Source organism: Salvelinus fontinalis, chromosome 16 (genome assembly GCF_029448725.1).
Source record: "Salvelinus fontinalis isolate EN_2023a chromosome 16, ASM2944872v1, whole genome shotgun sequence".
Taxonomy (NCBI): Eukaryota; Metazoa; Chordata; class Actinopteri; order Salmoniformes; family Salmonidae; genus Salvelinus; species Salvelinus fontinalis.
Window position 1 is genome coordinate 850,269 of NC_074680.1, and position 12,400 is coordinate 862,668.

The 12,400-nt window shown below is 40.0% G+C and overlaps 1 protein-coding gene across 1 annotated transcript in view; it reads left to right on the top strand.

Annotated features, from left to right (window-relative positions):
* Nucleotides 1-12,400, top strand: part of LOC129812506 (ALK tyrosine kinase receptor-like) — a 779,676-nt gene that overhangs the window by 673,100 nt on the left and 94,176 nt on the right. Inside the window, exon 11 of the mRNA XM_055864118.1 lies at nt 3,735-3,869. Coding sequence (XP_055720093.1) covers nt 3,735-3,869 — 135 coding nt within the window. The remainder of the gene's footprint in view (nt 1-3,734; nt 3,870-12,400) is intronic.

Genomic DNA, 12,400 nt, shown 5'->3' on the forward strand with positions numbered 1-12,400 from the left:
TATAAATGGAGAAAGTTCAGCACTGTTGCTACTCTCCCTAGGAGTGGCCGTCTTGCAAAGATGACTGCAAGAGCACAGCGCAGAATGCTCAATGAGGTTAAGAAGAATCCTAGTGTCAGCTAAAGACTTACAGAAATCTTTGAAACATGCTAACATCTCTGTTGACAAGTCTACCATACGTAAAACACTAAACAAGTGTGGTGTTCATGGGAGGACACCACGGAAGAAGCCATTCCTGTCCAAAAACAACATTGCTGCATGTCTGAAGTTCACAAAAGAGCACCTGGATGTTCCAAAAGAGCACCTGGATGTCCACAAAATATTCTGTGGACAGATGAAACTAAAGTTGAGTTGTTTGGAAGGAACACAACACTATGTGTGGAGAAAAAAAGGGACAGCACACCAACATCAAAACCTCATCCCAACTGTAAAGTATGGTGGAGGGAGCGTCATGGTTTGGGACTGTTTTGCTGCCTCAGGGCCTGGACAGCTTGCTATCGTCGACAGAAAAATGAATTCCCAAGTTTATCAAGACATTTTGCAGGAGAATGTTAGGCTATCTGTCCACCAATTGTAGCTCAACAGAAGTTGGGTGATGCAACAGGACAACAACCCAAAACACAGAAGTAAATCAACAACAGAATGTCTTCAATAGAAGAAAATACGCCTTCTGGAGTGGCTCAGTCGGAGTCCTGACCTCCACCCGATTGAGATGCTGTGGCATGACCTCAAGGGAGCAGTTTGACACCAGACATCTCAAGAATATTGCTGAACTGAAACAGTTTTGTAAAGAGGAATGGTCCAAAATTCCACCTGACTGCTGTGCAGGTCTGATTCGCAACTACAGAAAATGTTTGGTTGAGGTTATTGCTTCTAAAGGAGGACCAACCAGTTATTAAATCCAAGGGATCACATACGTTTTCCACCCTGTGAATGTTTATACGGTGTGTTCAATAAAGACTAGAAAACGTATAATTGTTTGTGTGTTAATAGTTTAAGCAGACTGTGTTTGTCTATTGTTGTGACCTAGATGAAGATCAGATCAAATTTTATGACCAGTTTATGCAAAAATCCAGGTAATTCCAAAGGGTTCACATACTTTTTCTTGCCACTGTCGGTTATAGAGGGTGCAACAGGTCAGCACTTCAGGAGCAAATGTCAGTTGGCTTTTCATGCTATAGCTGAGCATTCAGAGGGTGAGACAGCAGGTGAGACAGCAGGTGAGACACAGAGAGAGAGACAGAGAGAGAGACAGAGAGACAGAGACAGAGAGACAGAGAGAGACAGAGAGAGAGACAGAGACAGAGAGAGAGAGAGCTCCAGCCAACAGATCCGGGACAAGGTAGCACATTTGCTGGATGTCCTTTGTGTGGTGGACCATTCTTGATACACCAGCACGTTCCATTTCTTCACTAATTGAAGTGGATTTAACAAGTGACATCAATAAGGGATCATAGCTTTCAACTGGTCAGTCTATGTCATGGAAAGAGCAGGTGCCCTTAATGTTTGTACACTCAGTGAATAGTGGTTACAGAGGTTTGTGATTGCAGCAGAGGGGGGCGAAATAAGGCTGGGGGTTGTGGGTAATGGTTATCAATAAGACGTAAAAGACTTGACCTCTGTGTCTTGCTGGATGGTAGAACACCATTGGTATGATTTTTTACAATTCTTTTATTTACAGTACTAGGGGATTATGTGCTATCAATGGATATGCTGCTAGTTATTTTACAGAATTGTTAACTAAATGTTGCCTAATGCTGCTTGATTTAATGAATTCCAAATAAATAAACAAGTCATTCTTGTGTAATTGTCATTTTACCATGCAATTTCTTAGTAAATTGCCAGTAATTTCTGTAAGATAAAGACAGAAATCAGTTTGTGCAGATAGTGTGCACCAGAGTGCGTATGGCCCAGTACATCACTGCGGCCAAGCCTCCTGCCATCCAGGAGCAGGCAGTGCTGCTACTCGCTGTTTATCATCTATTATCTATGCATAGTCACTTTACCCTACATGTACATATTACCACAATAACCTTGACTAACCTGTAGCCCCGCACATTGACTTGGTACTTCCCCTCTATATAGCTTAGTTATTGTTATTTTATTGTTGCTCTTTTATTTTTTACTTTAGTTATTAATTCAGTAAATATTCTTAAATTGGAGTTGTCTTTTTTTTGCTTTACAATTATTTTTCTTAAAACTGCATTGTTGGTTAAGGGCTTGTAAGTAAGCATTTCACAGTAAGGTCTACACCTATTGTATTCGCGCATGTGACAAATAAAATGTCATTTGATTTGAGTAGTCTTTTACTCAGACAATTTACAGTACATTGGTCTACTAACTTAGAGTTTCTTTCATTTCTGATTATGGTCAAACAACATTTCGTGGCTTTTCAGTGGAAATTATTGGATTTGTGAGAAATTTGTAAAGGTGAGACACCCGGAATGCTCTTGAAATTCTACTTTAGACATCCGACAGATAGGTCACAGTCCCTTTAATGGACAAAATGTCACAGTTGCTCAAAGAGGATGTTCACATGTGAGTGACAGAGGCAGGTATGATATAACTTGGCTATTAACATTTGAATGGATCTCGCGTGGATATGACAAGGATTCCGACAATAGTCTGAGGCAGTCGCACAATCGCCACTGACATTGTGTTCTAGAGAGGTATTCTTCAAACTTTTTTAATGGAGAATTTCAATGGTTTGGAACACTACTAACCTCATTGGTTTCCACTGCTGGTAACAATACCGTGAAATTGCAATCACTATATCAGCATTTTCATAGTGACTCGTTTTTTTGTTAACCTTTTTTGTACGGTTGGTTCGTTGTATAATTTCTTGAGGAACGTCAAACCTCTTACAATCAGATTGGCTATTTCTATCTTGCCTTTCCAGTTGCTCCGCTGCTGATTGGGGAACAGACCAATCAGAGACTGGGATTTACACCTGGCCCTTGCAGCTGATTATTGGGGAAAGTGTTATTCTTTTTCCCACTGCACCCTAGTCTGTGTGGGTTTTAACCAGAAGTCCAGTGTGCAGTCCCATATCATCATAGCCCTCCGCACAGGCCCAATTCACAGCCTCTGCAAGGTCTAGTACTTAATGTCCAGACTAGCAATACCTAATCAACATCCCTTTTTACCTAGGAGATGTATTTCTAGGTTAGAATTTGAGGGGGAAAAGATCAAGGCACTTGTGAGCTTTATGATCTAAGGCCTTGGGGTAGGTTGAGGTGGTTGGTCTGTCCATATGCTTTATTGGGTTGAGCCGGTGGTATGAAAGCCCCGGATCCAATGTACTTACCCACCTAGGGATGGAGGAAGATGGGAAGGAGTTGGATTTAAGCACCCCCAACCTTTCCCACCACCACCACTATATCCAACTCTATTGGTCTTGAGGTAAGAGTGCCCCCTGTTGGACAAACCAACACCATGCAACTTCAGATTGGGGTTATCCAGCCAAGTATTCTCCAAGCTTAAACCTGAGACATGTTCATTAGGGCACAAAACTACACATTTTTAAAGTGTTTAACAACGGAAATTAAAATGAGTTTCTTATTGGACAAGTACAGGTAGTCCCCATCTATCTCAGTTTGTTTTCTTTGGGTTGTGGTCCCTAATGACCACAACCATGCTTATCTCCAACTGTTTGGAAAGCTGTGGAGAGCTGTGCAAAGGTATAGTAAGCAAACAATGTCACTAAGTTGTTATTTGTCTGTTTCTCTCCTCAGCCAATGGTGAATTTCCTCCAACGGTAACCGGCACCACTAAACTGCCATTGAAACCAACCAATCAGAACATTAAAACAACCACCCCATCCAATGGAAACTCAAGAACATTGTCAGACCTTCCTACTCCAACTGACTGTAAGTGTCCATCTGTTGTCGTATAGTTGTGAGTGTCTCAGGCGTAGGCACTGTATTTGTAATATACAGAAAAGGCAGTCTGAGAAGGAAGATTATACATTTTTATCTCTGAATCTCAAGTTAGAACAATGTTCTCCAGACACTCTCTCCTCTCTCCATTCTCCTCTCGTGACACGCACACTAACACGCAACCTAACACACAGACCCACACACAGTTACCCAGGCGGTCTATTTACACTCACTCACATATTATGAAAAGGCACAGTGCTTTACCTCAAACAAAGTAAGTGCGCCACCTACCGGATTCATCCATAACCACGTGTGTAACGGTCGGTCTCAGTTATGGATCAAATGGAGCAGGATGGACAGTTTTGAAGTGCAAAACGCTCCAATTTGCCTCCAGAGAATGTCAATGTAGCTCGTTTCACCGAGTTGACATTTTCCCCCTTAGATTCTTCCAACCTCTACTGCATAAATTAACATTTTAAGCTGGAATCGGTTCCTAGAGAAATTTTAAACAGCACGCAACAATGATTGACGTTTTCCAGGCGTATAATCAAGGTAAACGTGTATTTTGTCTCGTTGGTTAATCTTCGAGACTTACAGTACCTGTCAAAAGCTTGGACACACCTACTCATTCAAGGGTTTTTCTTTATTTTAACTATTTTCTACATGGCAGAATAATAGTGAATACATCAAAACTATGAAATAACACATATGGAATCATGTAGTAACCAAAAAAGTGTTAAACAAAGCAAAATATATTTATATTTGAGATTCTTTAAAGTTGCCATCCTTTGCCTTGGCGACAGCTTTGCACACTCTTGGCATTCTCTCATCCAGCTTCACCTGGAACGCTTTTCGAGCAGGCACACACAAATCTCAAATTTGGACTCCAGACCAAAGGACAGATTTCCACCTGTCTAATGTCCATTGCTCACGTTTCTTGGCTCACGTTTCTTATTGGTGTCCTTTAGTAGTGGTTTCTTTGCAACAATTAGACCATGAAGGCCTGATTCACGAAATCTCCTCTGAACAGTTGATGTTGAGATGTGTCTGTTACTTGAACTCTGTGAAGCATTTATTTGGGCTGCAATCTGAGGTGCACTTGACGCATCCTCTGCAGCGCAGGTAACTCTGGGTCTTCCGTTCCTGTGGAGGTCCTCATGAGAGCCATTTTCATCATAGCGCTTCATGGTGTTTGTGACTGTACTTTAAGAAACTTTCAAAGTTCTTGAACTTTTCCGGATTGACAGACCTTCATGTCTTCAAGTAATGATGGACTGTCATTTCTCTTTGCTTATTTGAGCTGTTCTTGCCATAATATGGACTTTTTCCAAATAGGGCTATCTTCTGTATACCACCCCTACCTTGTCACAACACAACTGACTGGCTCAAACACATTAGGAAGGAAAGAAATTCCACAAATGAACTTTTAACAAGGCACACCTGTTAATTGATTTCCAGGTGACTACCTCATGAAGCTGGTTGAGAGAATGCCAAGAGTTTGCAAAGCTGTCTTTAAGGCAAAGGGTGGCTATTTTGAAGACTCTGAAATATAAAATATACTTTGATTTGTTTAACACTTTTAAGGTGACTACCTGAATCCATATGTGTTATATCATAGTTTTGATGTCTTCACTATTATTCTACAATGTAGAAATGAGTAAAAAATAAAGAAAAACCTTTGAATGCGTAGGTTTGTCCAAACTTTTGACTGGTACTGTATCTTAAGCCTATTGTGCCACCACGGACAAAATAAATACCTATCTGTTGGCTGATGCCAGTGTCCTTGTACTCTGGGAATCTCAGAGTAATTGCATTATTTCTCCAAGCAACAAGATCTGGTTTATGACATTTCCTTCAGTGTCACCACAAAGCTAATCAATTTCAATCATCGCAAAGCTAACAAATTTGACCATTCAATCAAGACTTCTTAGCCACAGCCTCATCCTAACACACTCTCTCGGTGTCATTTTTCTCCGCTTACATGCCTGATTCGATATGCATTGGCTCGGTTAATGTCGGTCAGACAGATCTTATGTTACTGTGAGGGGATTTTTTTTAATTGGTGGTCAAGATACGAGAAACAGTGATGCATCTATAATATAAGAGCTGTGTCCATTAAATAATGCAATATCAAGAGACCTCAAACACAGGTCACCTAGCCAAAACAGCAGACAAATATGCTCATGAACCTCAAACATCGTCTAAGTTTATTCAATGAGGAGTGTTGATCATTTGTTGATAATAGTGATTTTGAGAGGTCTTCCGGGAATATGGGTATAGATTTCCAAAACTGACTGGATCTTCACCAGGAGATCGTATACTAAGCATTCACATTATGGTGTTTCAATAACATTGGCTAACATATCTTGGGTGCTAAGAAAAGCAGGACTCTCTGATTTTGGGATCATCCTTCTTTCGTGCTCTTGGAATTGGATTATCATAGATATTCGCCCAGAAGATTAATAAGTGGACTTGAATTGATGTCTTGGACTTCTGATAGGCGACTCTGAGGAGCGCTTTAACATTCGCTCAGTGTGTGTGTGTGTGTCAGTCTGACGTGGCTCTCCTCCCTCCTCAACATGCTCAATGAACCCTGGGAAACATCCGTCTTTTCTCTCCCTCCTCCATCTCTCCTTATCACTCTTTCCCCACCTCTTTCGCACAACTCCCCCTCTCTTCGGCCAATGCCCTCTCTGTCATCATTGCTCTTTTCTTCAACATTTTCTCTCGCCTTCCTTTTTACTGTTCCATCTCGTTCTCTCTCCTTTTTTTCACTTTCTTTGCTCTTTCTCTAGCTAACCTTTCTCCCTTGCAGCCCCTCCTCACTCATTTTCAGAGTCCTGTCTCTTGCTCTGTTTTTTTTAGGTTCCCTTCTTTTCCCACTCTTTTCCACTCATCTCCCCTGCTCTCACCCTCTTTCTCCGCTCCTTTATCTCGTCACTCTTTCTCAACGCCGTCCATCTGCATCGATCCACTGCCTAAATTCTCTCCACACCTTTTTTTCTCATTAGTGTAAAACTCATCCCTACAATGAGGTGAGCACTCAGACAGTAGCTGTGTGTAAAATGGCACCTTATTCACTACAGTATTTGGTGCACATATAGCTCTTGTTAAAGTAGTGCACTGTATAGGAAATAGGCTGCCGTTTCAGAAGCAACCAGTCTCTCTCTCACTGCTGGCTCATCGTTTCTATGAGGGGAAACAACATAGCCCTCTATCCGACTCTCCATCGATGAGCTGACTTCACTTTCGCTGCCTAATGGGAAAGAGAAACGTCGCTCGCCTCAAAATGAGTGTGTGGTTGCACATGGGTGTAGTTGTGTGTGTGTGTGTGTGTGTGTGTGTGTGTGTGTGTGTGTGTGTGTGTGTGTGTGTGTGTGTGTGTGTGTGTGTGTGTGTGTGTGGTCTCGTTTGAGAGAATGTGTGTATTCCCCCCAAAAAATTGCAACACCAAGGACAGAGGAAGAAGAGACCCGAAATATATTAATCTTAACCTAGCCTAGAATTAAATACTTGAGGTACATGGAATCACCTCAAAATTAGAGTAGACCACTTTTGCATAATTAGTGAGACATAAGGTAATACAATAACACTTTACATCCAGTTCTTATACAGTACATGTGTAGTAACTTTGTGATTATTACTAAAGCAACATTGTTGTTACATAGGACTTTGGAAATTGCTTTATAATAAATTTATTGCATAATAATTAATTTATTACATAAGTGGAATAAGGAAGAGTCCCTATTCCTTTTGTACAGTAGTTACAAAAGCTCATTGCCATGCAATTAAAATGCATTGACTAGTATTATGTAACAACATGCTAATAAAATGTTGCTCCAAAAGTAATTACAGTTTTATTACACAGGCACAAGACGTGTTTATTGTTAAGTGTTATTGAGAATGCTAACAGCAACAAAATATGTCTATTAAGTGTCGAACGGAAACTAAATATCCTTGAATCAACAATAGCCAAGGTAGGTGGAAAATCATGTTAGTTTGTATTCTGAGTAAACGTTCCCTTTAAAGAGGGTATAGAATGTGTTTGAAACAAGAACACTTACCCCCAGATGGACAATGAGACTCAAAGTTGTTTTCGCTAAGCATCCAGCTTGCTGTTTGCAAATGGCTTTGAATTTCTCTGCGGTATTTTCAGGTATCATAAAATACATTGCAGCTTTTCGATTTTAAAAGAGTTATACAGTAGTTGAGCGGCACAATTTATTTCTACTTCTCTGTACAAAATTGGTTAATTGGTTTGACTTTATTATATACACCTTGGGCAATGGACATTTAGGAGAATGGACATTTACAAAATGTTCAGCTAGAAATGTAGTCTGTAGCTCAAATAGGACTGTCGGATGGATCGAAATGGTATTGGGGAAAACCTACAGGACGGTAGCTCTTCTGGAACAGGGTTAGAGAGTCCTGGTATAGGAGATTGTGTGTGCTCTATTCATTCTATTTCTATCTTCCTGAATTCAGTTCCAGACAGAACCCTGCCATTAGTTGAAGGCAGCCAATCCAGTAGTTTCTGAAAAGTAGTCACTTTCTGAGATCTGTATTCAAATAGTATGGAAAAGCAGTCACTTTCTGAGATCTGTATTCAAGTAGTTTTGAAAAGTAATGATTTTTGGGGATCTGTAAACATATATTTGTAGTCACCTCCAAAGTAACTATTTATTCCCTCCAAAAAAGAGTTACTTTCCACAAAGCATCGTTAAAATTATAGTTATTCCTGGTCTGTGCATAACGGTGATTGTTTTCAATTAAAATATTCAAAAATAAACAAAATGTGTTCTTAGCAAATAGTAATTTCTCAAGCAAGAATTTTGCTAGGGGGTGGTCTGAGTGGGGAGGGGAAAATATAAAACTAGCTTTTACTGGCAAAGAGGCTTGGAATTCTCTTTCTTACTGGTCTATTAACTATTTTGCCGGGCAGGCCAGAACTCCATCCCACCATAACAGGCTGAAATTTCAGGCAGTCTTTTCAAACAGCTCTTCCACTAATGGGGCATTATAATCATTTTCACACTTCCACAGTATCATTCCATCCTCATAGTGTGGAAATATACACTGAGTAAACCAAACATTGGGAACACCTTCCTAATATTGAGTTGCACTCCCTTTTGCCCTCAGAACAGCCTCAATTCGCCAGGGCATGGAGTCTACAAGGTGTCGAAAGCATTCCACAGGGATGCTGGTCCATATTGACTCCAATTCTTCCCACAGTTGTGTCATGTTGGCTTGATGACTTTTGGGTGGTGTACCATTCTTGATACACATGAGAAACTGTTGAGCGTGAAAAACCCAGCAGCTTTGCAGTTCTTGACACAAACCAGTGCTCCTGGCACCTACTACCAGATCCCATTCAAAGGTACTTAAATCTTTTGTCTTGACCATTCACCCTGTGAATGGCACACATACACAATCGATGTCTCAATGGTCTCAAAGCTTTAAAAATCCTTCTTTAACCTGCCTCCTCCCCTTCATCTACACTGATTGAAGTGGATTTAACAAGTAACATCAATATGGAATCATAGCTTTCACCTGGATTCACCTGGTCAGTCTATGTCATGGAAAAGGGCAGGTGTTTTTAATGTTTTGTATACTCAGTGTATATAAAACACACAGAAATCCAGTGTTTGATTCCACTGGGCCTTTAACATAGACAGGTTGGTTGTTTAGCAACACATCCGACGTGTGCTTAACTATGGGGCAAAACAGACGGGGTTGGCTTAGATTGCTGACAACACTTAAGCTATATTTAGTCTCCAATGTTTACTGAAAACATGAATACATTTTCACAATGAGCACTTGTTGTTGCTCAAATACATTGTTAAAGTTGTTCTCATTTCCCAGTGGATTTTAGCCATATTAGCGTAGACAAGACATCAGTCAAATCACCTCGAAACAAGACATGGTATCAATGACAAGATAAAACTAGCTGAATCGAGCCGCATGGCAGCGTCTTGTCATTGTTGCTAGCTATCTGGCCATCCAGAATTCCAACAGCACACGGCCTTCTGCCCCATTTGAAGCTTGAGTATCGTTTTTGTGACACTGTCAGCTAACCCGTCTATAGCAGTCAACCTATTTCCTGGTTTTTACCCCCCCTATGTAGATGAAGATAATGATACCCAAGTATCAGAATGAACCAATAGGAAGCTATATGCAAATAACTTAAATTCATTTTAACTTCATCAACAAGACGAATTGAAAACATTCCCATGTCAGGGGAGATACCTGTTTGGGGAATCCCTAGCTGCTGGGCTCTCAGTCCTGGCCTGGGGGGGTCTGCCGTACTGTTGGTTGTTACTCTGGCCTTGGCCTAACACACCTGAAACCAATAATTAATGTTTCACTAAGATCCTAAAGTTGAGTGGGATGTGTTGGGTTGGGGTGCTGCAGGGTGGTGGACCCCTAGGGGCAGGACTGGGCGATCCAGCTATATTGTGTGCAAGTAAAAAGAGCTCTACAGTACTATTAGGCCCATGATATGAATTACAGTGCACTCTGTAGTTATTGGGACAGTGAAGTATTTTTGATTGGCTCTATACTTAAAATCAAACAATGACTATGGAGTTGAAGTGCAGACTGTCCGTTTTCATTTGAGGGTATTTTCATATTGGGGGAACCATTTAGAAATGACAGCACTTTTTGTACATAGTCTCCCCCATTTTAGGGGGGCAAAACTATTGGGACAAATTCACTTGTATGTGTTTTAAGTAGTTAAAGGTTAAGTATTCCGCTCCCACATTCATAGCATGGAATTACTTCATCAAGCTTGTGACTGCACATTTGTTGGATGCATTTGCTGTTTGTTTTGTTTGTGTTTCAGATAATTCTGTGCCTAGTAGAAATGAATAAAGGCTACATTTTTTACATTTTTTCTATATTTAACAAGGTAAGTCAGTTAAGAACAAATTCTTATTTTCAATGACGGCCTAGGAACAGTGGGTTACCTAACTTGTTCAAGGGCAGGAGGACAGATTTTTACCTTGTCAGCTCGGGAATTCAATCTTGCAACCTTTCGTTTACTAGTCCAACGCTCTAACCACTAGGCTACCTGCCGCCCATAGTAAAAATAAAGTAAATAAAAGAATGAATTGTAAATAATGTATTGTGTCGTTTTGGAGTCCCTTTTATTGTAAATAAGAATATAATATGTTTCTAAACACTACATTAATGTGGATGCTACCATAATTATGGATAATCCTAAATTAATGGTGAATAAAATATAATTTTTTACCCACCAGCCACTGTGGCAGGTAGATTAAAAAATCTACCAGCCACTCAGATTTTTTAACTGCCAAAACAAAATTATGAGTATGCTTTGTAATGTTGCTAAAACAATAAATGTATTACAAGTAAGAAGTAATGTAGTATATTGTTTAATAAAATTAAAAAAATTGGGACCTGAGTCTTTTAACCAAAATATCACAGATGAAACCAACATTTTCACCTGCCCCTTTAAGGACTGGATGTTACCATGGTAACGCGACTCCTCATGTTTGTGCCTGTGAGATTGAGAGTCTGACTAGTAGCAGAGTTGTCTTCTCTACCCTAGCAGTTCAAACTCAATTTAGCTTGTGAACAAAACAATGTAAATAGCCAAGAAACACAAGGACAAAGTCTCACTTCAGTAGACTTTTGTTTCAAGTAAATTAGACCAACTTTTATGCCTGTGTACATCTCTTTTAAAAATGTTCTTTCACTCAGATCTTTGGGTGCGCACAGTCCCCAGCCAGGTGGTGTTTCAGCGCAATGTGGGATAAGCTATATATGCTTTGCAAAGACCTGTCTTAGAACAGGTGCTCAAAATGAAAAAAAAGCACCCCTGACCTTGACTTTTTCTATCCACTTACATAATTCACATCTCAAAATTCATAACACACTAACTGCCTCTAGTGAATATGTTTGTTGTTGTTGCACATGCCTATTTTTTCTGCAACAACACACTCATCGGAAATTGTTAACAAGCTCGTTACATTGTCTCCTAATGACATTATTGACATTGGGAAAAAAGGGTAGACCATCATTGATATTGATGATTGACATACATTTTGTCGTTAGCGAGCTAATAAAATGTTTTACTGATCTTCTTCTTCATCTTCGATGCTCTTAAATAATAACTTCATAATATAGCCTAATATTCATAATCTTCTAAATCATGATATATGGCTGGCTGGCTTAGTGTGAATATTTCTTGTATGTGGTGTTAAGCTAGAGTCTCGACTATCTGTGCATCATTTGTAAATTGGGAGGTGCCAGAACAAAAGGTGAGCGCGAGATGGGGGTGACTGAACACATGAGATAAAATAAAACTTGTATAATAAAGCATTGCATGCATATCAGCACATGTGCATAGAGTAGAAGAGTTTACAGAAGTCACACATGTTGACCATTTTTAGTAGCCGAGGTCCGGGATGAATGTGGCCTTTTATAAACCCATTTCATGCAATTCTACATCATTTTACATGACTGAAGACTTTGGCATAATCTAACTCACCAACAATCGA